The sequence below is a fragment of the Hemiscyllium ocellatum genome, chromosome 26 (assembly GCF_020745735.1).
Source record: "Hemiscyllium ocellatum isolate sHemOce1 chromosome 26, sHemOce1.pat.X.cur, whole genome shotgun sequence".
In the NCBI taxonomy this organism is placed as follows: Eukaryota; Metazoa; Chordata; class Chondrichthyes; order Orectolobiformes; family Hemiscylliidae; genus Hemiscyllium; species Hemiscyllium ocellatum.
The window spans coordinates 7,790,938-7,818,026 of record NC_083426.1 but is presented as its reverse complement, the minus strand read 5'-3'; the positions used below and the strand labels follow the sequence as shown (position 1 = coordinate 7,818,026).

Sequence of the window (27,089 nt, the reverse complement as noted above, 5' to 3'; positions counted from 1 at the left end):
CTGGTTGCAGTAGACCCAGAGCAGGGGGCCCTGGTTGTGGGAGACCCAGAGCAGGGGGCCCTGGTTGTGGGAGACCCAGAGCAGGGGTCCCTGGTTGCAGTAGGCCCAGAACAGGGGTCCCTGGTTGCAGTAGGCCCAGAGCAGGGGTCCCTGGTTGCAGTAGGCCCAGAGCAGGGGGCCCTGGTTGTGGGAGACCCAGAGCAGCGGTCGCTGGTTGCAGTAGGCCCAGAACGGGGGACCCTGGCTGTGGTAGGCCCGGAGCAGGGGGCCCCTGGTTGCAATAGGTACGGAGTGGGGGGACCTGCTTGTGGTAGGCACGGAGCAGGGAGCCCTTGATGCAGCCCGGAGCGGGGATTTTGCGGAAAACCTGGAACTGTGTTTGGGACGCTGACCAACAAAGATGAACTCTATTTAAGTACTTTCTTTTTTTGTACCTCAAAATGGTGCCAGATTATGATGACAGAACTCATTTCACTGTATCTCCCTGGATATGTGACAATAAATCATTCATCATTCATCAAAAATCATTCATTCATTCATCCAAAAAAGGGAACAGCGACTATGAAGCTTAGGGAAAGAATTGCTGAACTAGGTAGATGAAAGCATTGCTACAAATTGTTAAGCAATTAAAATCAGCGGTGTACAAGAAACTGGAATTGGAGGAGTATAGATATCTCAAGGGGTAATGGACCTGGAGGAGACTGCAGAGACTAAGAGGAGGGTAATACCATCCAGAGATTTGAAAGCAAGGATGAGAATTTTAATTTAAATGCACAAGGGGATGTTTGAGAGTTTGCGGGGGTTAGAATAAAGCACATTAGTTAAGTTTCTAATGTGTGCTCACTGGAGATCTATGTTCTGTTACTGACAGTCCCCTCCTGAGTGGGATAGTCCCTGGTTCAAACCTTGGTCTTCAGTGAGTTAAGCATTCTGTTTACCTGAGTGCAACATTAGAATATTAATCGCAGAGTTCAAGGTTCAAACATAATCAACATTTGCAGACAAGGTAATGGGGAAAGACCAAAGGATCTAATTAGTTATCTTCCTCAAAGAGCCAGCAGAAGTAGAATGGCCTAAAGGTCCTGTGTTGTATGAGCTGGGATATTGGTATTGGTATGAAGGAAGATGGGAGGATTAGCCTCAATCAGTATCCTGTGGTTTCTGTGTGTATCTGGATATTGGTAAGGAAATGAGTCAATATGATCATCTTGGTTCAGAGCTCAAACACTATCTGGTTTCAGGTTTTGGATCTTAACTGCTATGTTCAGTAATCATTATTCTGCCCTCCAGCAAGATCAAATGCCAGGGTATTGATAAAATAGACAGCTAAAATGTCACTGAAACACCAAGTTGAAAGACTGTTAAGACCTCATGTTAATCTTTCATTCTGTTCATGTTTTCTTACGTAATTTCCTTTTCTCAAAGTTTTGGTCTGGATGCTTTTTTTGTCACTGTTTGCTCTGGACTAACACATTAACTAATTTCATTCACACCTTTCCATGCTCAACCTCCCCCTCTGAGCATTTCTGAATTAGGGGACTGTCTGTCTCCTTGTGCTTCTCCAAGTGCAGTCGCACTCAGGACAATAAGATGCTCAGTACCCGATTCACTCATTTCCTCATTTCAGGTTTAAAACAAGGAACATGACTAGTTACTTTTACAATCAAAACCATCAGCACCTTGAACATGTCAGACATACAGGTTATGGTTAGACAGTGGTAACATTATTAAACTAGTAATCCAGAGGCTAGAATTATTGATCTAGCCAAAAGTTCCACACTACGAAGAACAGTCAGCTGGTGAATGTTATAAATCGAATCATAGAATTTTACAGAATTGTACATCTTGTCTGCACTGGTTCTTGAAAGAGCTACCCAGCTAGTCTCACTTATCTGGACCCACCTCTCAAAATTCATCCCTTTCAAATATATATCCAGCTTTCTTCTGAAACCCCTATGGGATCTACATCCACCACTCTCCCCCAGGCAGCACATTCCAAACCCCAACAACTCTGAGTAAAGACGTTTCTCCACATCTTATGTCTTGCTTCCAACTGTCACACTGGTTTGATCTATTGCTATTGTTACTGGGACAACCCCCAAATCTCCTCCCAACCCCAACTCCCTGTATATTGGAGAAAATATGTCGAGTTGAACTGATGCTCCATAACATACTGGGAGGGTGGGTGTTGATGTGACATGACTTTGCCATCTCTGATTTGTTGAAATCAGCCACTTTACCATATCTGCTTTTCAAATCTATTCCAAGAGATGCTGTAAATTATGACATTGAAAATTGATAAACACACAGTAAACATCACTAATTTCATTGCCAACTGTATTAATACTTTAAAGGAAGACAACATGTTAATGAGAAATTAGCTCCCATGTTAATGGGAATGATTCTCCTCAATGTAATAACTAATTAGTCAACAATTAAATCTCAACAGCAGCTTAATTAAATATACCAGCCATTGGCTCTTTCCTTCTCATCTGCATGGCCTCATTGCAATTTACAGTTTATCAGAGAATTGAGAGGCTGTACCCAATGGCAAAGATTGAACAGGCTGGAGTTTGTTCATTTTGTTGCAGACAGAACAAGGGACTGTAGGAATAAGACGATCACTGATTAACCCAATAGAGAGTTCAGGAGAAACCTTTTTATATCCAGAGAATGATTAGAATGTAGAACTTCCTGCTGGATGAAATAAATAGAACATAGAAAAATACAGCGCAGTACAGGCCCTTCGGCCCTCGATGTTGTGCCGACCGAAGCCTACCTAACCTACACTAGCCCACTATCCTCCATATGCTTATCCAATGCCCGCTTAAATAACCATAAAGAGGGAGAGTCCACCACTGCTACTGGCAGGGCATTCCATGAACTCACAACCCGCACAGTGAATGGCTGTGGTTTCATATTGAGTTACAGTGCAGGGGTCTTATGACTCCCAAGAGAGTTAAATCTTTACTTAAACCTTCATTTTGCGAGTTAATGTGATCCAACTACAATATGGTTTCAGTTTTTGGATATTGCTTGTCATGGACTTTTGCTATAGTATTGTTACTTTTAAGGGGTAGCTCAATAACTTTACCAGGAAGACATGAGAGGGTTAGCTGAAGAGAGGTGTGACAGTCATATATTCTCGGTTTTTTCCTTTTGCTATAAACATACCCTGTGTACACAAGAATAAAACAGACCTTATGTGGAGATAGGACTACATACAGCTACATTCACAAGGAGGCCAAGCTGCCATTGTCTTATTAGACTGTAGGCTGCTCTCTCATTAGAGAGGGGTGAGTGGTGATTTAACCTGAGGGTCACCACATCACAGGAAGGGGACAGGTTAGGAAGAATCCTTTGGAGTCACCTCAGCTGGTGTAGGAATTGAACCCATGTGTTGGGGTCACAAACCAGCCATCCAGTCAACTGAGCTAACTAACACCTAAGGAGGCTGAGTATTGACCACTCAGCTTCTACCCTGCTGCTTATTGAATCTCTAACCATCATGGGACTAATCCATCACACCCTGCTGAGATACTAACGTTTGGGCCACTCAAAGGAAATATCTCTAGCCCATTCAATCTTGTCTCATCGCTGTAATGTTCAAGTCAAGATTAGAGTGGTGCTGGAAAAGCACGGCAGGTCAGGCACCATCTGAGCAACAAGACAATTGATGCTTCGGACATTCCTGATGAAGGGCTTTTGCCCGAAACGTCGATTTTCCTGCTCCTCAGATGCTGCCTGACCTGCTGTGCTTTTCCAGCACCCACTCTAAACTTGACTCTAATCTCCAGCATCTGCAGTACCCACTTCCGCCTTGCTGTTATGTTCAAGCCCTAGTAACATTTCTGATCGACAAGGCAAAAAATGTACAAGTGCAGAAGGAAATGTACATGACTCCTTCTCTTTTCAAAGGCAGGTCTGACCTACACACCATGACCTTCCTCACAAGATGCTGGGTCCCAAACTCAGCCCCAGCCAGGAAAAGGATTGAACCCAGACTGTTGACAACAGACACCCAGCATTTTGAGCCAGCCCCACCTTTTGGAGTTTGAATTGCTATGGCAACATATAATTTTGTGCACGTTGAAAACTGGAACAGCAGCAGGCCCTTCAGCCCACTTTTCCATTCAATGTCTGTGGTAGTTTGGAGAATAGGCTGAGGCTGTTTTCCCTGAGCATCGGAGGCTGAGGGGTGGCCTTACAGAGGTTTATAAAATCATGAGGGGCGTGGATTGAGTAAATAGACAAGGTCTTTTCCCTGGGGTGGGGGGTGTCCAGAACTAGAGGGCATAGGTATAAGGTGAGAAGGGAAAAATTTAAAAGGGACCTAAGGGGCAACATTTTCACACAAAGGGTGGTGCATGTATGGAATAAGCTGCCAGAAGAGGTGGGATGGAGGTTTGTGCATTTACAGCATTTAAGAGGCATCTGGATGGCTTTCTGAATAGGAAGCGTTTAGAGGGATATGGGCCAAGTGCTGGCAAGTGGGACTAGATTAGATTAGGATATCTGGTTGGCATGGTCGAGTTGGACTGAAGGGCCTGTTTCCGTGCTGTACTTCTCTCTGACTCTAAGTCAGTATGTGGCTGGTAAAGAGGCTTTCCCACTTCTTGTTGCTGGAGGGTTTAAGATGTTGATACTTAATCTGCTTGGCTAGCTTATGTCTGTGCCTTCCTTAACCATCGGGTCCTGGGATGGGACTTGAACCCAGAAGTTAGATGCTAACAACCTCCTTACATGAGTACTATTCCCTTTAATTAATGTACTTGTTCAGGCTTAGTACCTGATTCCAAGTACTTAAAACCGTTAATTCTGATGATATTTCAAACTGACAAACAGTATTGATAAAATTTGCACCATACTGCTCAAGGGTGTGAGGTACTCAAGAGGGGATCAGATTATTATCAGAAATGGAAGAATATGAAGGGCTACAGGAAAAAGCCAGGGATTTGGCACTGGTGAATTCCTTCAGATAGCTAGCAGAGACATAATGGGTTGAATGGCCTCCCACTGTGTTGTGGTGAATCTGTGAATCTGACGTCTAAGGTTTGAGGTTAGATTAGATTAGATTACTTACAACGTGGAAACAGGCCCTTTGGCCCAGCAAGTCCACACCGACCCACCGAAGCGCAACCCACCCAGACCCATTCCCCTACGTTTACCCCTTCACCTAACACTATGGGCAATTTAGCATGGCCAATGCACCTAACCTGCACATTTTTGGATTGTGGGAGGAAACTGGAACACCCGGAGGAAACCCACGCAGATACAGGGAGAATGTGCAAACTCCACACAGAGAGTCACCTGAGGCGGGAATTGAACCCAGGTCTCTGACGCTGTGAGGCAACAATGCTAACCACTGTGCCATCGTATATGTGTGGCAACTTTGCTAATTACATCATCCACAGTCACAATGCAGAGAACAGTGCAGCTATACTAAATACAATTAACATTATAATCACACCCATGCTATTGCAGTATGAGGGACCAATCAGCCACATCACAGTTTCCTACAATATTTGTTAACTGGGGCATCCAAGCCACTGACTTTGTTGGTTAATAGTCTCACTGCCTTGCACCCCAAACCAATGTGCCCTTTACCATGGGTACTGTAGTGCAGCAGTGCTCTCGGCAAGAGCCAGAAGATGCCAATTGGAATTCACTCCCACTATGTGTCTATTTCCAAAGTCAATCAAGGTCTGCATATACTGGTGGTACTCAAGGAATTTCCTGTTGATTAATGACCCAACAGCTTTTCAACATCCAGAATTGTCCAGAAGATAACAAAAGCAAATCCCAAAGATCTGCAGATGCTGGAAATCTGAAACAGAAACAGGAATTGCTGGAGAAAACTCAGGTCTGGCAGTATGTGTGGAGAGAAAGCTGATCGAAAACGTCCATCTGAACTGAGCTTGTGCTCAGGGGCTCTGTCTCAATTAGTCATAGCTTTCTTTTCAGGGTTGCTAAGCAGTTTGTCAGAGGCAAGGCCAAGGTTCCCAGTCAAGGTGTAGAATCAAGGTGAAGAGATCGACCAAATGTCTCCTGACTGCTTCACTGAGTCAGCTAACGAACCTTCATGCCCCTGTGCCTGTGTGAGTGACCAACACTGGCAATTCAACTTTTCAGACAAGCCCCTCAAACACAGACATGCTCCGTCACCGGGACAACCAGCAGATCAGTGGCTCGGACTCGGAAATGAAAGGTGAAACACTCCGGGATACATGTCCCTGAGCGCTGGAACCAGATCGCTGTGGAGGAAGACGTGGATGGGATAGGACTTCCTGTGGCAGCCTCACATTCCACACAGAAGGGACTTTGAGAAGGTGGATCACAGGCCCTGTTAAAATGCTCTGAACGACTTACAGAAGGAAAATGACAAGAGTTGGAGATACTTGTCTGCCACATACCGAGAGGAAGCAAGGAGGAGATTTAAATCCTTCCTCAATCCCGACACCTCATTGGGTTTGACCAGAGAACGCAATAGCCTTCAGGTTCAACAGCCAGAAGCAAAAGATAATTAAACCATGAAGCAAGAGGCCTCCAGCTGAGCTTTCCTTCAGGTTTCAAATGTCTATGAGTCCTTCAGGTAGAGAGCTTCCACAGCGTCACTAGGTCCATGCGACACTCCGCCAATGACTAACAGGCGGTTCTTGAAGATGATGCTAGAGCAGGTGCAGCGGGCAGTGGGCATGGGTGGCAATCGTTCCCACCTGTTCTTAGTCGGGTGCAGGGCCTCGGCTGAGCTCAGGACTGCTGGCTGGTCTCCTGGAAAACAGACACAATGGTAATACAGCTTGACCCAGCCCTCAGGCAGCGTCCCTGTTAACTAAGACCCTAGCTAGACATAATGGGCTCAAAGGGTCTGAGTAAAAATTCACGGGGAATGTCTGTATTTTCTCCATGAGCATTACCCTGGCATCCAATATCAATTCGTTCTGTCCTCCTGCCTGGCAGAGTAGGGTCAAAGGGTCAATTGGCCTACTCCTGCTCCCAATTGTGGATGTTTGGTTTATTCCCCTTATCTGATGGTTCTCACTGGGTATTGGTCCCCATGGAAACCTGCCATCCCCATGATAATGCAACAACTTTCATGTGAGAGATTTTAGGCAGTGAGTGTTGGCAGACTATTCAATTGCAAGAGGCATCACAAACTCTTCCTCTCACTCTTTGAAGAGCACTTGGTTTGACAGACTCAGTAGAAAGTAATTATGATAAGGTGAGGACTGCAGACGCTGGAGGTCAGAATGGAGAGCGTGGTGCTGGAAAAGCACAGCCGGTCAGGCAGCATCTGAGGAGCAGGAGAATCAGTGTTTCGGGCATAAGCCCTTCATCAGGAATCTTGATAAAGAACTTATGCCTGAAACGCTGACTCTCTTGACCCTTGGATGCTGCCTGACTAGCTGTGCTTTTTCAGCATCAAACTGTTGGCTCAGTGGAAAGCAATGGCCAGAGTGTCCCTCTGCCATATGAAACCCTTGCCCGGCTGTTGGTCACTCAGATTGATTGCAGTGCCCTCTGCCACCAAAACCTTTTCAGGTGATCGTCTTAGGAACAAGTCTTAATGTACATGAGGAAGGCCAATTCCACACCACCCTGTTCCCTGCCACCACCCACCTCCCCAACATCCCCCTCCGCCCCCTACTGTTTGCTAACTACTCCTACTCTCCTACCTGCTGGTGTCTTTCTTGGAACCCCATTCCTATTCCCTCCTCACTGTTGCCCTATGCCTTCCCCCTGCCTGCCCTCAGCAGCAGTCACTGACCTGCATCTTGCAGCACTGCTGGGCACAACCCTGACAATCCAGCCCCTCTATGGAAAGGAGGAGGACGTTTGGCACTAGTTTGGTTGAGCTGAACCACTTTGAGACAGAAGTCACAAATTCGACCAGTGAGTCCTTGATTGAAGTGAGTATGTGGCAGTAATCCCCCGCTAACCCAGTTGGTTCTGAACTTTCTAAAATGTCTGAGAAACAAGTGCATTGTGTGCAACCTGCTGAAATAGGGTTTTGTTCTCACTCAAACTGGCAACTGTGGCTCATTTGGCAATGCCCTCAACTCTCAACTTCAGCACCCACTCCTGGTTGGCATTATCTCCAGCCCCACCCCCACTCCCCTCCATTTATCTCTCAGGCCCCTTGGGCCCACATTTCTCCCCCCCCACCAACCACCTCTCTCTCTCTCACACATACGTTCTTGATAAAGGGCTTATGCTCAAAACGTCGACTCTCCTGCTCCTCGGATGCTGCCTGACCTGCTGTGCTTTTCCAGTGCCACACTTTCTGACTCTGATCTCTCCAGCATCTGCAGTCCTTATGTTCTCCCTGACCGTTATCCAGGCTGTTCCTGCGGTGGGAATACTGCGCTGCTGGAGGTGGTGTTTTAGGAGTGTCCCATCTACTCTCTCGGGTGGACAGAAAAAAACAACTCAAAGGGGATTATCCTTCAAAACCTCAATGATACAAATGGCTGTGATCACCTTGTTGCTTTGTGAAAGCCTGCTGTTCCTATATGTTAGCCATGGCTACCCTTGGCTCTAAAGTACCTTTCTGAGATGACCTGGGAGTCATGAAATGTGCTGTAGCTTTGTAAGTATTTTTCATTCTTTCAAAAAGTCATCAACAGTTCAAAGTAAATCCCCAGTAGGCCATTCGAAACATACGCTCTGATGCAGTTTAGCAGGTAGTTAGATGTTGTGGAATGGACAGCAGACTGTATTTCTGGTAAACACAGCCTTTCTCCATCCCATCTATTGTTTTACTTCGCTTTGCCTGTGGCAACCTCTGCTGGCAATACTTGAGTAGTGCACATTCAAAGTAAAAGAGAGAAAGGTCTCCTTCCTTAATGGCAAAATACCATGAATGCTGGAAATCTGAAATGGACAGGCTGGAGGCTGGAAGAACACAGCAAGCCAGGCAGCATCAGGAGGTGGAGAAGTCGACGTTTCGGGTGTAACTCTTCTTCAGGAGTAGGGGTGGGTGTAGGGGGAGCTGCAGATAAAGGGGTTGGCGGGGGAAGTATGGTGAAGTGGGGATAGGTGAAGACTGATAGAAGGTACGACCTGGTTGGTCAATGGGAGGAATGAATCTGGTTGGTGGCAGGGAGAAGTGGAAGGGAGGGGGAGAGGCTGGGAAGAGATTCGGGGGATGGGAAGGGAGGTTATTTGAAACTGGAGAACTCAATGTTGAGTCCTCCGGGCTGTACCTAGGCGGAAGATAAGGCGTTGTTCCTCCAATAGAAGCTGAGGTTTGTTTTGGCAATGGAGGAGGCCAAGGATGGTCTCTTTGGAAAGGGAAGCAGAAAATGCTGGAGAAACTCAGCAGGTCTGGCAGCATCTGTGGAAAGAGAAACAGAGTTAACATTTCAAGTCCAGTATGAATCGTCTACATATCTGATGAATATCTCTGGCACTTACTGTATTAACTGCATAGCTTACAAACTGCCTTTCGAGGGGCAGTGTCACAGTGGTATTATCTCTACCTGTGAGCCACAAAGGTGCAGGTTCAAGCCCTGCATGTTCAAGAGGTTCATTGAGTGGACTGATGAGAAAATAGGTTAAAAAACAATTGCCTTTCTGAAGAGGGGTTGTACAGAAACATTAACTCTATTTTTCTCTCCACGGATACTACCAGACCTGCTGAGTTCCTCCAGCAACTTCTGGTTTTGTTTCAGATATGCGGCATCCACAGTACTTAACCGCTGTTGCATTCCCTCTGGGGTAACATGTACTTCCTTAAGTAAAAGAACACCAAAACTGGACACGTTGCTCTGAAGATGACTCATCCTGGACTTGAAATGTTAACTCTGTTTCTGTCATCACAGAAGTTGCCAGACTGGCTAAGTTTCTCCAGCGTTCTCCAGTGTTAATTTCAAAAGTCCTTCCTTGTATGTTGCACTTTTCCTGGGTCTGCTCAACAAAATTGCGTTCTCATTTGGGAAGGGAACGTAGGGGCACAGTCGGAAAGGACCAGGAGTTACTGAACTTTTCGAATTCTCTTGCAGATATTCCAATACTGACAGCTTGTGTCAGCTTTGGTACAGTGGCTGCATCCTCACAATGCAGTCAGGAGAAGGATTTGAATTCTACTTCAGAGGTGTGAGCAGTCCAGCCTAACGCTCCTGGTGTCAATGCTGAGGGAGTGCTACATTGTCTGAGCTGCCACTTATTAAATGAAATGTTCAATACAGGCCCCCAACTGCTCTCGGAGCTGGATGTAAAAGATCCTATGGCACAATTTCAAAGCAGTGGGGGGGGGGGGGGCACTTGTCTCCATCTTCTGGCCAAGACTTATCCCTTAACCAACATCTGTAAAATAAATATATGAGAAAGCTGGAAATACTCAAAGGTCCGGATGTAACTGTGGAGTAAGAAACAAGTTAATATTTCAGCACTGTGACCCTTCATCAGATTAGAATCACATTTTTTAAAATTGTATTCAAATTTACTGCCACGTTTCCAACATTACATTAGTGACTACATTTCAAAACTGGTTGGCTGGGCTGTCCTGAGTCTATGAAAAGTGTTACAGAACTGTAACTCTTACTTTTTTTGAAAAAAGACACATTTTGTTGAAACTTTTCATCTTGTAAACATCAGGACAATTCACAAGAATACCAGCATAAAGGGACTGACATAGAATCCCTACAGTGTGGGATTTTGGCCCATTGAGTCCACATTGACCCTCTGAAGAACTTCCTAACCAGACTCTACGCCCTACCCGATCCCTGTAACCCTGTATTTCCCAGGTTCTCCTATCCTGCACACTATGGGCAATTTAGTATAGCACATCTTTGGATTGTAGGAGGAAATTGGAGCACCCATAGACACTGAGAGAATGTGCAAACTCTCCACAGACAGTTGTTCGAGGGTGGAATGAAATCCGGATCCCTATTGCTGTGAGGCAGCAGTGCTTATCACTGAGCCACACTGCTGCCCCTCAACATGGCTTTACAGTATGAGAAGAGTTTGCTGATTGGTCAGCAAATGGACTTTGATTTTAAAGGCTTTGAAATGAGAATGCACCAGTAAGATGATGATTGGCAGTTAACTGCCAAGCTTTGTTTAAATTTAAACCAGATAGGATGAGTCTGATTAGTGAAGGATGAAACTTTTTTGTGCAGACAAGTGCTTCTTCCTGTTAAGACTCATTAGTGGTTTATTCTGTACCACTGTTATCAAAACAGACCTTCAGATCCATTAGGAAGAAGGATTGGTGGCAGCACTTCATTCCAACCATTAGCTGATTCTGCAAAACAATGGGCAGTAAATGGCAAAAGAATAAATTGTCAAAAAAAAAGAATCCCAAGCTTGACAATTTGGAAAAAGATGCAGAGTGAAATCCAAACGCTTTTTTTGAGACAGCAATAGACGAAACTCAACTCAAACAGCATCTGGTGGCTGGGCGTATGCAAAAGAATAGACGAGGTCAGCACAAGCCAACTCAAGCTGCCAACGGGAAATACCAAAAGCAACTTAACGTTGGACAAAAAGTGGAACAATATTGCAGTAGGCCGAGGGACTGTCTTACCCAGACCTCCAGCCACGATCACCCTGCCCTGGAGGCACGCAGCCACAAAGTCTGCTCTCTTCTTCCTCATGTTTAAGTGACGCCCTGTTTTCATCCAACCTCCTGGTTAAGAAATGGAAAAGGACAAAGAACAAATGAAACCAGATCATAATTAAAACGCAGCAGGGGAGAGAGAGAGGGAGAAGGGAAAATAAAATATAGACAAATGGTAAGAGAGAATTTAAGAACATTAGAATTAGGAGCAGGAGTAGCACATAAGTATCTCAAATCCGTATAGCCGGACAATAAGATAAAATCTGAACTTATACTCAATGGGATGAAAACTGCAGGACGCTGCAACACAAAGGGACTTAGGGGAACTTCTGCATGAAACACAGAAAGCTAGCACACAGGGGCAGCAAGGAATCAGGAAGGTTAACAAAATGTTATGACTAACACGAGGGGTCATGGAGGAAAGTATAGAGGGGATGTCAGAGGCGGGTTCTTTACACAGAGAGTTGTGAGAGCATGGAATGCGTTGCCAGCAGCAGTTGTGGGAGCAAGGTCAGTTTAAGAGATTACTGACATGCATATGGTCACAGAAATTTGAGGGTGCATACATGAGGATCAGTGGTCAGCACAACATTGTGGGCTGAAGGGCCTGTTCTGTGCTGTACTGTTCTATGTTCTATGTAATGCTGGCCCTTACTTCAAGCGGCATGGAGTATAAGAGTGGGGAAGTCTTACTGCAAGTGTACATGGCACTGGTGAGACGCATCTGGAGGACTGAGAGTTGTTTTGGTCTCGTTATTTAAGGAAAGGCATCATTCAATTGGAGGCATTTCAGAGGAGGTTCACTCGGATGATCCTCAGTATGGACGGATTGTCTTATGAGCAAAGGCTAAACTGGTAGGGAGTCCACTCACTGGAGCTTATAGGAATGAGAGGTGACCTCATTGAAACATATGGGATTCTTACAGGGCTTAACAATGTAAATGCTGAGATGTTTCCCCTCATGGGAGAGCCGAGGACATGAGGCATAGTCTCAGAATAAAGAGGCACCAATTTAAGACTGAGGTGAGGAGGAATTTCTTCCCTCAAATGGTTGAGAGTCTTTGGAATGCCTTGCCACAGAAAGCTGAGTCCTTGTGTGTATTTAAAGCTGAGATAGATAGATTTATAACCAGATTCTGGATCAGTGGTGCTGGAAGAGTACAGCAGTTCAGGCAGCATCCAACGAAGAGCGAAATCAGTCAGGGGAATCAATATTATGGGGAAAGGTCAGGAAAGTGGACATGAGAAATGTTGGATGAGCTATAATCTTATTGAAAGGCATAGCAGGATCAAGGGGCTGAATGGCCTACTCCTGTTCCTATTCCTAATGGTCTTATGGTCAACCCCTTACACTAAATAAGTATCACTTGTGTCCACGAGCTTATCAAAGAACAGGCTGGAGCCTAAACCAATCCATTTTGGGTACTTGCCAACAATAGGACTCCAAGCACCATATCATCTCTAGCTACTTGGCACAGGCACAGTTACATCTACCCTGAGGCTGGACTGGGCAACTTGCAGGACTTGTACACTCCACTCTGTAAGCAGCCCTTACCTACCCTGCTCAATGTCAAACACCTCCACCGTCCTGACAAACTTGGGTCTCTTGTAGCCTCGAGCTTGCTGTAGGCCTCCGAGACTAAAGAAATTCTTCTCCGTCATCACACAGCTTGAGAAGGCTCGCCGGCCGGGAATGCTGGGGAACCTGCTCCATGACTTGGCCTCGATGTCGTAGGCTTCGAAGGCAGTGACCGGATTCTTCGCTTGTCTCCCACCTGCCACAGGAGAAAGGAACTGAAACAATAAGGTGTGAGCTGTTCCGTCACTTGGTCAGGCTGCAGGACTCCACAGCCTCAGCGCTCAAAACAGGCGCATCTCCAGCAGAAGGAGGGGAGAGAAAGGTGGGGGGAGATGAAGGTCAGAGCTGGTCAAAAGCAACTCAAACTAATCTTTCCCAAAGCAATACTGAGGGAATGCTGCTATTTAGGATAAAATCATAGAATCACTACAGTGTGGAAACAGGCCCTTCAGCCCAACAAGTCCACACCGAACCCTCTGAAGAATAACCCACCCACACCCATTCCCATCTCCTATCTTTAACAACACCCTGTTTCTCCTTTCAGGTGGATGTACAAATACTATGGCACAATTTGAAAAAGAGCAGAGGAGTGCAGTAGCCACGATTTTCCCGATTATGTTAGTTATTGGCAATGGCTTGGAGGTGCCGGTGTTGGACTGGGATGGACAAAGTTAGACATGCAGGTCCTTGGACTCCTCCACCGGCAGAACATAACAACACGACGGCGGGAGGAGGAGTGCCTCATCTTCCGCCTGGGAACCCTCCAACCACAAGGTATGAATTCAGATTTCTCCAGTTTCCTCATTTCCCCTCCCCCCACCTTGTCTCAGTCGGTTCCCTCAACTCAGCATCGCTCTCCTAACCCGCAATCTCCTTACTGACCTCTCCGCCCCCACCCCACTCCGGCCTATCACCCTCACCTTGACCTCCTTCCACCTATCCCACCTCCATCGCCCCTCCCCCAAGTCCCTCCTCCCTACCTTTTATCTTAGCCTGCTTGGCTACTCTCTCTCATTCCTGATGAAGGGCTTATGCTCGAAACGTCGAATTCCCTATTCCTGAGATGCTGCCTAACCTGCTGTGCTTTAACCAGCAACATATTTTCAGCTGCGATCTCCAGCATCTGCAGACCTCATTTTTTACTCGAAAGTTAAAATTCACACAACACCAGGTTATAGTCCAACAGGTTTATTTGGAGGCACTTGCTTTTGGAGTTGAGTCATTTTTAACCTTTTTAGGGAAGACAATGTGAGTGTGAAATATAGTCATTGCTGAAAATTTGAGACTATTTAAAATTCATTTACAGGATGCGGGTGTCACTGGGATTTATTGCCGTTCCCTAATTGCCCCAAGGGCAGTTAAGAGTCAACTATATTGCTGTGGGTCTGGAATCACATGTAGGCCTCACCAGGTAAGGATAAAGTGAGGACTGCAGATGCTGGAGATCAGAGCTTTAAAAAATGTGTTGCTGGAAAAGCGCAGCAGGTCAGGGCAGCATCAAAGGAGCAGGAGAATCGACGTTTCGGGCATAAGCCCTTCTTCAGGAAACCGAGGTAAGGATGGCAGTTTCCTTCTCAAAGACAGAATGGACCATTTGGGTTTTTATGACAAACAGAGGTGGTTATAATGCTTGGCTCTTTACTCCAATGTTTCATTGAACTGAAATCTCACCATCTGCTTCAGTAGGATTTGAAACCACGACCCCAGAACATTAGCCTGCAGTTCTGGATCACTAGACCACAAATGTTACCAGTGTATTGCCACTGCTTTAATTCCTGAATCTGAAGTGGGTGGACAATGGTCACTGAACGTAGAGAATCAGGTGGTCCCCGGCCATCAGGGTTAGGGAAGAAGTCTTCACCAGAATCTCAGGGATAAGAAGGGGAGAATCTCAGGCAGGGGAGACCGAGACTTCTCATATGAGACAAAAAATAGAAATTGCTGCAGAAACTCTGTAGATCTGGAATCATCTACGAAGGACGGAACAGAGTTCATATTTCGAGTCCAGAGACCCTTCGTCAGAACGGATTCTTACTGGTCACGAGATCGAAATGTCAACTCTATTTCTTCTCTCCATAGCTGCTGCCAGACCTACTGAGTTTCTCCAGCAATTTTTGTTCTTGTTCCTGATCTCTAGAATCCAGTTCCTTGTTTTATCTTAGAACCTAGGTCAGGGAGATGAGATTCCATTGTTTCATAGCTCTGCAAAAGGTTAATAAAAACCCTCTCTATGCCTCTCCATTTTTCTCTGACTCACAATACCTCAAGTGGGAAGCCTTAGAGGTATCCCTCAGCTTAGGCTAGAGGTAAAATTACAGTAAGGGACCAACCTACAGATTGAGAGAAGGACTCTGCTATCTTTCGGAGACTGGTTTAGCTGCCCGTTGAGAAAATGGAGTAAAGATTGGAGAGATGCAAAGAGTTTTTCAAAGGACTTAAGCTTGGATTAAAATGACTTTAAAATGTTTTCAGCATTAAACACATCAGTTCAGGTAGAGACAAGCCTGATCTCATTGAATGATGGAATGGTTGAAATACCTACTTCCTGGTCTGATTCAAATTAGATTAGATTCTCTACAGTGTGGAAATAGGATCTTCAAATCAACAAGTCCATACCAACCCTCCGAAGAGCAACCCAGCCAGTCCCCATTCCCCTTCCTTATATTTACCCCTGACTAATGTACCCAACACTATGGGCAACTTAGCATGGTCAATTCACCGGGCTTGCACGTCTTTGAATTGTGGAGGAAACCCACGCAAACATGGGGAGAATGTGCAAACTCCACACACTTACCCAAGGCTGGAATTGAACGCGGGTCCCTGGTGCTGTGAGGCAGCAGTGCTAACCACTGAGCAACCATAGCAGCCATGTTTAGAGAAGAAACTACTAGAATCAAGAAAGAGAAAGCAAGAACTGGCGACACTCAAGAGGTCCCAGAATATACCCACAGTATTAACAAGGAAGTGTCCCTGACTGTTGCAGAAGATCCACTGTGTTAATGAACACCATAATCTAGGCTCATGCTGCAGCACTAAGGGACAGCCACAGTACTAAAGGGTCAAAACTTTACTTCAAGGTTCAACCTGCTCTTTTAGGTGGACGGAAAAGCCCCCATCATTTTTAAAAACAGCATCACCCTCCGAAACAGATTATGTGGCCAATATCCCAATATTAATTGTGGGAGTTTGCTGTGTGCATTTCCTACATCACAACAGTGGTGATGTTTCAGAAGTACTTCATTAGCTCTGAAGCACTTTGAGATGTCCTGAGGTTAATCAAGACGTTCATCTGTCAATAACAGGTTTTCTTTTGCTAATGTTTCAGGACTCACCAAATACGTGGATCTTGCTACCTCGAAGGAAGGCGCTGGCTGCGTATCTCGGGGTAGGCATGGCAGGAAGAGAGAGCCAGACATCCTTCACAATATCGTATTGCTGGAGATTAGCTTGTGGACACATGTCTGATCCCATTCCACCCACTGCATAGACCCGACAGTCTGAAATTAGACAAATCAGGGAACCAAAGCAATTTTCAATCCAAACATTCGTTGTTCAATTTAGACAACATTCCCACACCACTCCCTGGGGGAGATGTCCAATAGTGGTTGATACAGTCTCCATGCCTCCTCCCCACTCCACCACTAATGAACGATATTCATACCTGAACTTAGACGGTTAAGCCACAGACTTAATCCAGCCTAACCTATATTTGCTGTTCACATTGTACAGAGAAGATAAAAAAGTTTGCCCACTTCTGTGTGTCTTCCATGATCTCGGCATTCTGCTCTACAGCCAGAGCAGCACCTCGGAGTTGTACTCATTGTGGTACTGCAGGAAATGCAGCAACCAATTTGCACACAATAACGACAATGTGATTCTGGCCAGGTAACCTCTTTTTTTATGTGATGTTGGTTTTTTCATGATAAGTATTGGACAGGTCCTCTGACTCTTCAAAATATTTTCACCTACCCGAAGGTAAGTGGACCTTTGGTTTAACATTACATCCAAAGGATGGTGCCTCTCTGACACTGTAACACTCCCTCAGCTAGCTGGATGGGCAGTTTGCAGCACAGTGTGCCAGCTGTGCGGGTTCAATGTTCATACCAGCTGAAGTTAGCATGAAAGGTCCCACCTTTTCAATGTCACACCTTGGCTGAGACATGGTGACTCTCAGATTAAACTCCCCACCAATCGTTTCCGTCTCTCTCTCTCTCTCTCTCTCTCTCTAATGAGAGTGGATCTCTGGGAAGTGACCTTTACTCCCTGAGCACTGCACTAGCACTGTGAACATAAATTTTGTGCTGATATTTCTTGGGGGGTGAAGTTTGACCCACTTTGCTTCAGGCCTGAGATTGCTTCCCACTGAAACACAGCTGACAGCTGAAAGTGCAACATATGGGGGACTGAGGAGGCCTATGGAATTAACCTTGGGTCTGTTCGTCAAGGAGATGGGTTGGATAGGATGGGCCAAATAGCTTCCTCCTAAGGGATGTCAATACCTCATCAATCAAATTGGTAAATTTGGTTAATGTCATGGTTATGGTCAAGAGGAACAGGTTGCGGCAATTAACTATTTTTGAGCAGAGTTGGGGGAAAGTTGGGAATATGGGATGCAAATTGTGAGACTGAGCAAGTCAATGCAGAAATACTAGCTCACCAGAGAGAGCGGTGTGGGTGTAATTATATACTGTAACAGTTATGTTTTAATATGGAGGTTTTAGATTGGAAGGCTTCCAACTCATTTGGCTTTTCTTATCATCATTAAAAATCAATACTTCCAGGAGAGAACAAACAATAACTGCTACGTAGTGGGAAGTTGTTGGAGGGTAACATTGACCTAACATTCTAAGCTTATTTGTGTTTCAATGGGAAGTTATTCTAGCATTCTTCAATTGGAATATATAATTGTACGACACAGATAGAGGGCCTTGAACCCATACAGCAAATATTGGCTGCCCCATTTCCTACATTACAACAGAGACTACACCTCAACTGGCTGTAAAATGCTTTGGGACACCCTGTGCCCATTAAAGGAACTTACAAATGCAAGACCTCATTTCTTCTTACTTCCTCCAAGAACAGGCTGCATTTATTGTCAATGCCACTAGGAGGCGGCATAGCAAGTGGTGTGCTAAGAAAGGGGTTAAAGGGACAAGCGTTAGACAAAGGGGCGTGGCCAAAAAGTTGGTGAAATGGGGGTTGGGTAGTGATGGTTTGGGTGGGGACAGGAGAGGGGAGGGGCAAAGTTCTTGTAGGGGTTGAGAGGAGTGGGGTGTGGTATGGCCAGAAGCTGGTGGCCATCTTTGACATTTGTGGAGTGTACATTGCCAACAAATTCCCTCATAATTTCCAACATCTCTACTGAAGATCCCCTGACCCCTTCTGATCTGGAGAACAATTTCAGCTTCACCCATCTTTCTCGATAACTGAAGTCAGGACCAAAGTTACCTTTCACAGTCACTGACACTCCCATGGCAGCTTCACACAAGGAACTCTTCTGCTCCCACTTGCCTTCGTCCACATTGTACATCTCCACTGTCGACAGGGCGTTCTGATGAATTCCAACTCCCCCAATCACCAATATCTGTTTGCCCAGAGCAGCCACAGCTACACCCGCTCTCGCTGTGGGCATGGGAGGGAGGGTGGTCCACTGATTGACCTCTGGGTGGTAAACCTCACAGTTACTGATGGGGTTTCCATCATCATCGCAGCCTCCAATGACATAAAGCTGGTCCCCACTCTCCACAGGAGTGCAGTACACCCGACTGACAGGTAAGGATGCCAGGGACTGCCAATGGAACAACTTGGCACTTGGCACAGCCATGGCATTTGACTGTGTGTGCTAGCAGGATCTCACTTCCTCCTTCTGACATACAGCCCTCTGAAATGTCAGACTTCGAAGACCACCTCCATCTCCAGATTTCTTGCATCAACTGAGCACAAAGGTCTATCAATATGAAGACAGGAAAAACAAGATGGTAAAATGAAGATGGCACTACTGAAATAATTAGAAACAAATAAAGCTGTAAAACAATAACCTCCAATTTTCCTCACCTGCCCCGACTCATTCTGGGAACACAAGCCTGGGGGTAAAAAGCCACTCAGAACCTTATCTAAGTCCCTGATCTCCAATTAGGAGATAGTGAATGGCAGCTAACTATTCAATTGTGTGAGACATCACTGCTAAGTCTATCTTCATGATTGTGCTGAAAGGTTTCTGATCCATGCATACATTAATATAATTTTAATAGTAATATCATATCAGCTTGGATCTTGAGGGAGTGGCATATAGGGTTGGCTATTTTTTTGAAGAGTTTAAGGAAATAATTAGGTCAGCCAGTCCTTCTGTAACAGTCACCCAATCCAATAGCAGTAAGAGGGCAGGAATGACCTAAGTGTTCATGGAAGATTATTTTTGCTGGTTTAAGACAGTGGGATAAACATTGAAGGCTATTTGTAATATTCCCTCTAATTCGGTTTTCAGAGCGCTGAGGTCTGTGCACAACATCAACTTCCGAAACTGGAAGTCAATGCATCGGCACACCAGGTGGCCTGTACAGAATTGCTTCAGGATAATCAAAGTTTGATTTGGTTTAGAAAACCTAGCGAATGGAAGTTCTTGGATAGTTTGGAGGACACCTAACTGGGGTCAGAAGCAAATATAATTTCTCTCCTAGAAAAGGAGTACAGAACAGTTCAGGGTAAGCACAGTTACTATGAGGGTTTGGTTAGAAATCTACAAGTTGTTAAAAGCTGAGAAAATTTAAGCTCTCAGTTTTGTGAGTATTGATGTATGAAGATGTTACAATTTACAGGAAATAACTGGAAGGATCAGCTTTGTGGAATTTAAAGACTTGATATGGGGGGGGGGTAATTCTTCTGGATTTGAATCGCAAGGTGTTGGTGAAACCAACATTTATTGTCAATGCCACCAGTAGGTGGCACAGCAAGTGGTGTGTTGAGAAAGAGGCCAAAGGGGTAAGCATTGACATGAGGGCTGTGGTCACCAAGTTGGTGAAGTGGGGGTTAGGGAAGGGGAGGGGAGGGATGATGACCTGTAAGGGTTGATGGGGGTGGGGTGTGGTATGGCCAGAAGCTGGTAGCCATCTTTGATGAGCATTTGTTTTGATGTGTGTTTTACAATCTCTCACATTATATTCTATGTCAATTGTCCTTCCTTTGGTTTTCACTTTTTGTGTAATAAGCCCCTGTTCTGTTGTTATAGTGTGTAGTCATGTGTGATTATGTTTCAGTAAATGACTGCCATGTTGCCTAAAATCAAAATTAAATGATCTATCAAGCCAGATTTATTCTGGGATCCACCTTGCCCATTGTTACCATCATCAGGGATCATATCACAGTGGACAGATGGATACAAACACACAGTTTACAGCCTGGGTGAAAAATAGCCACCTGGAGCAGAAATTAGGAATGAAAAAAAGAGATAGTGCTGGAGAAACATGTCAAGGCAGCAGGTATGTGGGAAAACCACCACTTGCAAATTCCTTTCCAAATCGCCATCCTGACTTTGAAATATATTATCATTCTTTCACTGTCGCTGGGTCAAAATCTTGAAATTCCCTCCTTAAAGGGTCATGGGTGTCCTGACTCCCCAAGGACTACAGCAGTTCAAGAATTCAGCTCAGCACCACCACCTTCTAACGGCAATTTTGAAATGGCAATAAATACTGGTCCAGCCAGTGACACTCACATCTCAGGAATACATTTTTAAAAAGTAAAGAAACAGAGTTGATATTTCCAGTCTAATAGGACTCTTCTTCATATCCCTTGGCTTCTGAAGCGGAAGCATATTTGTTTCTCTCCCCACAGAGGCAGCTAGACCTGCTGAGTTTCTCCAGCACTTTGTTTTTATTTCAGATTTGCAGTATTTTACTACAGGAGTAGGAATTTGGTCGTATTTTTTAGCCTTTGAGATCAGGCTTCCTCACAGCCAGTTCAGGTAACTGAGTGCAGATGGGGTTACAGTCTGTCACTTCCTAACTATTAGGGCAGACCTGCATGCTGGACAGACCACAGACTCATCAGGGTGAGTGGTACTGTCAAAGAGTGTGCCAACAGCGTTCAATGAGGAAAACATTTACACCCTTTTCCTGTATAGTTGCTCACATCTGGTTTAAATTATTTCCATGAGAAAGGAATGTCTCTCTAAATATTTTCTGTACAAATCCTTTTGCCTGAAGCTAATGCTGGAAAAGGCTAGTTGAACTTGCAGACTATTAATGTCTCATGTTAAAATAGTACTGAACCAAGTGCTGACCACATTCGGAGCACTGTGCACTGTTTTGGTCTCCATATTGCAAAAAGACAGAGTAACAAGAGATCCTGAGGCGGACTTAATCTGGTGGCTGAGGAAAGGATGTTCCCCCTTTTGGGAGAACCTAGAACTAGGAGTGATAGTTTAAAAGGCACCATTTAGGAGAGAGATGAGGAAATACATTTTTCTCTGAGAGCATCGAGAATCTTTGTAATTCCCTTCAAGTAGTTGATACAGAACCATTAAACAAAACATTTTTAGATTGCTGGGGAGATGAAAGATTATTGGGCACTGGCTGGAATGTAGAGTTGAGGTTAAAATCAGATTAACCATGATCTTAGTGAATGGGAGAGCATGCTCAAAGGGCCGAGTGGCCTGCTCTTGTTCCTTGTTTGAATGTATGCAGAAGGGGGTGGAAAGAAACAAAAGAAGAGACCAAAGAAGGGCAACCTGAGAAAGGTGGTTAAGATTATAAGGGGATTTGATCAGCAAGACATAAAGAAGATACATCCACTTGCAGACAATAAAGAGGGGCCGAAAATGTGTTGCTGGAAAAGCGCAGCAGGTCAGGCAGCATCCAAGGAGCAGGAGATTCGACGTTTCGGGCATAAGCCCTTCTTCATTGCAGATGGGGTTACTTCCTAACTATTCCTGAAGAAGGGCTGATGCCTGAAACGTTGAATCTCCTGCTCCTTGGATGCTGCCTGACCTGCTGCACTTTTCCAGCAACACATTTTCAGCTCTGATCTCCAGCATCTGCAGACTTCACTTTCTTCTCCAATAAAGAGGGGCCAACAATGTACCAGTCACCAACAAATTCAATAGGGAATTCAGGAGAAACATCTTTACCCAGTGAACTGTTAGAATGTTGAACTTGTTACAACAAAGATTATTTGATGAAAATTTCACAGAAGGCATTTAAGAGGAAGACAGAATCATAGACATCCTACAATGTAGAAAGAAGCCCTTTGACTCTGCACTTACACTCCAACCCCACCCCACGCCCCCCCACCTCCCCCAGACCTCCCTGCCCTATCCCTGTCAATCTACATTTACCACGGTTAATCCACCCAACCTGCACACCTTTGGATGATGGGAGGAAACTGGAGTGCTTGGACGGAAACCACGCAGACACAGGGAGAATGTGCAAACTCAACACAGACAATCACCCGAGGCTGGAATCAAACCCAGGTCCCTGGCGCTGTGAGGCAGCAGGGCTAACCACTGAACCAGTGTGCCACTCTTAAAGATATATAGATGGAGAAAGGAATAGAAAGATAATGTGGAATGTAGAGGGGTGGGAGGAAGATTGTTGGAGAAGTAGCATGGGTCAGTTGGGTTGAATGACCTGTTTCTGTGTTGTAGATTGAATGTAATTAGATGAAAACCAATTCCTGTTTTATAAAAATTCAAGAAAGAGCAAAGGGTTGTATTTAGATAACACGTTTGAAGGCCTCCTATTGTTCCAAAGAACTTGACAAGTACCTTGATGCGTAGTCACTGCTGTGATGCAGGAAACATGGCAGTCAATGTATCAATAGCAAGCTCGCACATAGAGCAATGTGATAACAAACACTACTCTTAAAGTCATACAGTCATAGAGATTTACTGCATGGAAACAGACCCTTTGGTCCAACTCATCCATGCCAATCAGATATCCTAAATTAATCTAGTCCCATTTGCCAGTACTTGGCCCATATCCCTCTAAATCCTTTCTATTCATACATCCACCCAGATGCCTTTTAAATGCTGTCACTGCACCACTTCCTCTGGCAGCTCATTCCATACACGCTCCACCCTTTGTGTGAAAATGTTACCTCTTAGATCCCTTTCAAATCTTTTCCCTTAAACCTATGCCCTCTGGGTTTTGGACTCCCCTCTCATGAGGAAAAAGACTTGGCTATTCAACCTATCTATACCCCTCATGAATTTATAAACCTCTATAAGATCACCTCTCAGCCTCCAACACTCCAGGGAAAATAGCCCCAGCCTATTCAGCATCTCCCTATAGCTCAAACCCTGGCAACATCCTTGTGAACCTTTATTGAACCCTTCAAGTTTAATGACAGAATATCTGGATCGCATGAACGAGTTGGACCAAAGGATACTTTGCCGTGCTGTATATCTCGATGACTCTGTCTCTATCACTGTGGGAGGAAACCAGAGCAACCCCGCACTGATACAGGGAGAACATGTAGACTCCACACAGACAGCTACCCAAGGGTGGAATTGAACCTGGGTACCTGACACTGTGAGGCAACAGTGCTAACCACTGTGCCACCCCAGATTAATTGGCACCACATACACAAGCATCCATTCCCTCCGTCACCGACACTCAGCAGCAGCAGTGCGTGCTATCGAAAAGATGCACTGCAGAAATTCACAAAAGATCCTTTAGTCAGCACTTCTAAACCCGCAACCACTTCCATCTTGAAAGGCAAGGACAGCAGATACTTGGGAACACTATCACCTCCAAGTTCCACTCCAAAGCCACTCACCATGCTGATTTGGAAATATATCACCATTTCTTCACTGTCACTGGATCAAAATCCAAGAATTCCTTCCCTAACTGCATTGTGAATGTCCCCACACCATAATATCTGTTGTGGTTCTGACAGGCAGCCCACTATGACACTCTATAGGGCAATTAGGGATGGACAATAAAATCCAGGGCAACCAGCAATGCCCACATCAATGAACAAACAATTTTTAAAAATCCTGGGACTGTTTCCCCTATTTCTGTCAGACAGCATAACCTGGAGTGGATCCTATAAATCTGTGAATTGTTTAATGTCACTTGTGGTACTCAGCCGAAAATTATAACCACAGCAAGGAAATCTGCCAAATGCTCAGCATCACAAGTTGGACAAGAAGAATGCTGGCAAAGTGAAGGAAAATGTTACACACTGCTGTAATGTGACCACAAATTGACCAGAACTGTACCACTGTGAAATTACTGGCTAACCACTTCGACATCACAAATATCTTTATCTTCACTGAATTACAAAATGATTCACAGTAAACTTAAAAAAAACACTGTCAAAGCAAAATACTGCAGAAAATCTGAAATAAAAATACAAATGTTGGAAGCTCTCAGCACCTTCTGTGGAGAGAGAAACCATGCGTCTCAGGGTAATGACCTGTCGTTAGAATTAAAAAGCTTGTGCTTTCCAAATCTTCCTTCTCTAAATGCATATGGGAAGAAACTAAAATCCTTTCCTTTTTTTGCGAGGAAAAACATTTTAGCAAGCTGGGTATTGGAAAGTCTTTTGAATTGGCATAGGATAGTTATGGAACATATTCAGTTTGTAGAGGAATAAGACGGTGTTATTTTCTGGGTCTGCAGATTGTGAAGGAGCAAAAATGGCCTTTAATAGAGTGATATGTACTTCTTGTCAGATTTGGAAGTTTAAAGAGAGTTTAAGGGTTACTGCGGATTAAATCTGCCATAAATGTTGTTGGCTGCAAATCTTATCAGATTGAATGGATCAGTTGGAGAGACAGATAGAAGCAATGAAGAATTTGCAACAGCAACAATATGTGATGGATGGCAGTTATAGGAAGGGGTGGGGGGGGAGGGAAGTCTCAGATACAGTCACGTAGATGGGTTAACTCCAGGAAGGGTGAGAGAGGTAGGCAGCTAGAGCAGGAGTCTTTTGTGGATATACCCATTTCAAACAGGTATGCTGTTTTGAAAAATGTAGGGGGTGATGGATTCTCAGGGGAATGTAGCACGAACAACCATGTTTCTGGTATTGAGTGAAGCTGAGACAAGCCAGGAAATGGGAATTTCTGGTATTGAGACTGGCTCTAATGCAATGAGGGGTACGTGGGGTTCCAAGAGATCAATTGTGTTAGGGGATTCTGTAGTCCGAGGTACAGACAGACGTTTCTGTGGCCAGCAGAGAAAAAGCAGAATGGTGTGTTGTTTCCCTGGTGCCAGGATCAAGGGTGTCTCAGAGAGGGTGCAGAATGTTCTCAAGGGGGAGAGAGGCCAGCAAGAGGTCATTGTCCACATTGGAACCAACGACATAGGAAGGGAAAAGGTTGAGATTCTGAAGGGAGATTACAGAGAGTTAGGCAGGAATTTAAAAAGGAGGTCCTCGAGAGTATTAATATCTGGATTACACCCGCTGCTACGAGCTAGTGAGGGCAGGAATAGGAGGACAGAGCAGATGAATGCATGGCTGAGGAGCTGGTGTATGGGAGAAGGATTCACATTTTTGGACCATTGGAATCTCTTTTGGGGTAGAAGTGACCTGTACAAGAAGGACGGATTGCACCTAAATTGGAAGGGCACTAATATACTGGCAGGGAAAATTTGCTAGAGCTGCTTGGGAGGATTTAAACTAGTAAGGTTGGGGAGGTGGGACCCAGGGAGATAGTGAGGAAAGAGATCAATTTGAGACTGGTACAGTTGAGAACAGAAGTGAGTCAAACAGTCAGGGCAGGCAGGGACAAGGTAGGACTAATAAATTAAACTGCATTCATTTTAATGCAAAGGGCCTAACAGGGAAGGCAGATGAACTCAGGGCCTGGTTAGGGACATGGGACTGGGATATCATAGCAATTACAGAATCATGGCTCAAATTTCCCTGCAGCTTAATGTTCCAGGATACAAGTGCTACAGGAAGGATAGAAAGGGAGGCAAGAGAGGAGGGGGAGTGACTTTTTTGACAAGGGATAGCATTACAGTTGTGCTGAGGGAAGATATTCCCGGAAATACATCCAGGGAGGTTATTTGGGTGGAACAGAGAAATAAGAAAGGGATGATCACCTTATTAGGACTGTATTATAGACCTCTTAATAGTCAGAGGGAAATTGAGAAACAAACTTGTAAGGCGATCTCAACTATCTGTAAGAATAATAAGGTGGTTATGGTACGGGATTTTAACTTTCCAAACATAGACTGGGACTACATTATGTTAAGGGTTTAGATGGAGAGGAATTTGTTAAGTGTGTACAAGACAATTTTCTGATTCAGTATGTGGATGTATCTATGAGAGAAGATGCAAAACTTGACCTACTCTTGGGAAATAAGGCAGGGCAGGTGACTGAGGTGTCAGTGGGGGAGCACTTTGGGGCCAGCGATCATAATTCTATTAGATTTAAAATAATGATGGAAAAGGATAGCCCAGATCTAAAAGTTGAAGTTCTAAATTGGAGAAAGGCCAATTTTGACAGTATTAGGCAAGAACTTTCGAAAGCTGATTGGAGGCAGATGTTCGCAGGTAAAGGAACGACTGGAAAATGGGAAGCCTTTTGAAATGCAATAATGAGAATCCAGAGAAAGTATATTCCTGTCAGGGTGAAAGGGAAGGCTGGTAGGTATAGGGAATGCTGGATGACTAAAGAAATTGAGGGTTTGGTTAAGAAAAAGAAGGAAGCATATGCCAGTTATAGACAGGATAGATTGAGTGAATCCTTAGAAGAATATAAAGGAAGTAGGAGTATACTTAAGAGGGAAATCAGGAAGGCAAAAAGGGGACATGAGATAGCTTTGGCAAGTAGAATTAAGGAGAATCCAAAGAGTTTTTACAAATACATTAAGGAGAAAAGGGTAACTAGGGAGAGAATAGGGCCCCTCAAAGGTCAGCAAAGCAGCCTTTGTGTGGAGCTGCAGAAAATTGGGAGATACTAAATAAATATTTTGCATCAGTATTTACTGTGGA

At 44.8% G+C, this 27,089-nt stretch overlaps 1 protein-coding gene across 1 annotated transcript in view; it reads right to left on the bottom strand.

Moving 5' to 3' along the window:
• Window positions 1-5,163: 5,163 nt before the first annotated feature.
• klhdc8a (kelch domain containing 8A) overlaps window positions 5,164-27,089 on the bottom strand; it is a 41,414-nt gene continuing 19,488 nt past the window's right edge. The window contains exons 2-6 of the mRNA XM_060845059.1: window positions 18,591-19,089; window positions 16,475-16,639; window positions 13,123-13,338; window positions 11,531-11,632; window positions 5,164-6,771 (exon numbers count right to left, since the gene is read on the bottom strand). Of these exons, the coding sequence (XP_060701042.1) occupies window positions 6,578-6,771; window positions 11,531-11,632; window positions 13,123-13,338; window positions 16,475-16,639; window positions 18,591-18,966 (1,053 nt within the window). The 5' untranslated portion in view covers window positions 18,967-19,089 and the 3' untranslated portion in view covers window positions 5,164-6,577. The remainder of the gene's footprint in view (window positions 6,772-11,530; window positions 11,633-13,122; window positions 13,339-16,474; window positions 16,640-18,590; window positions 19,090-27,089) is intronic.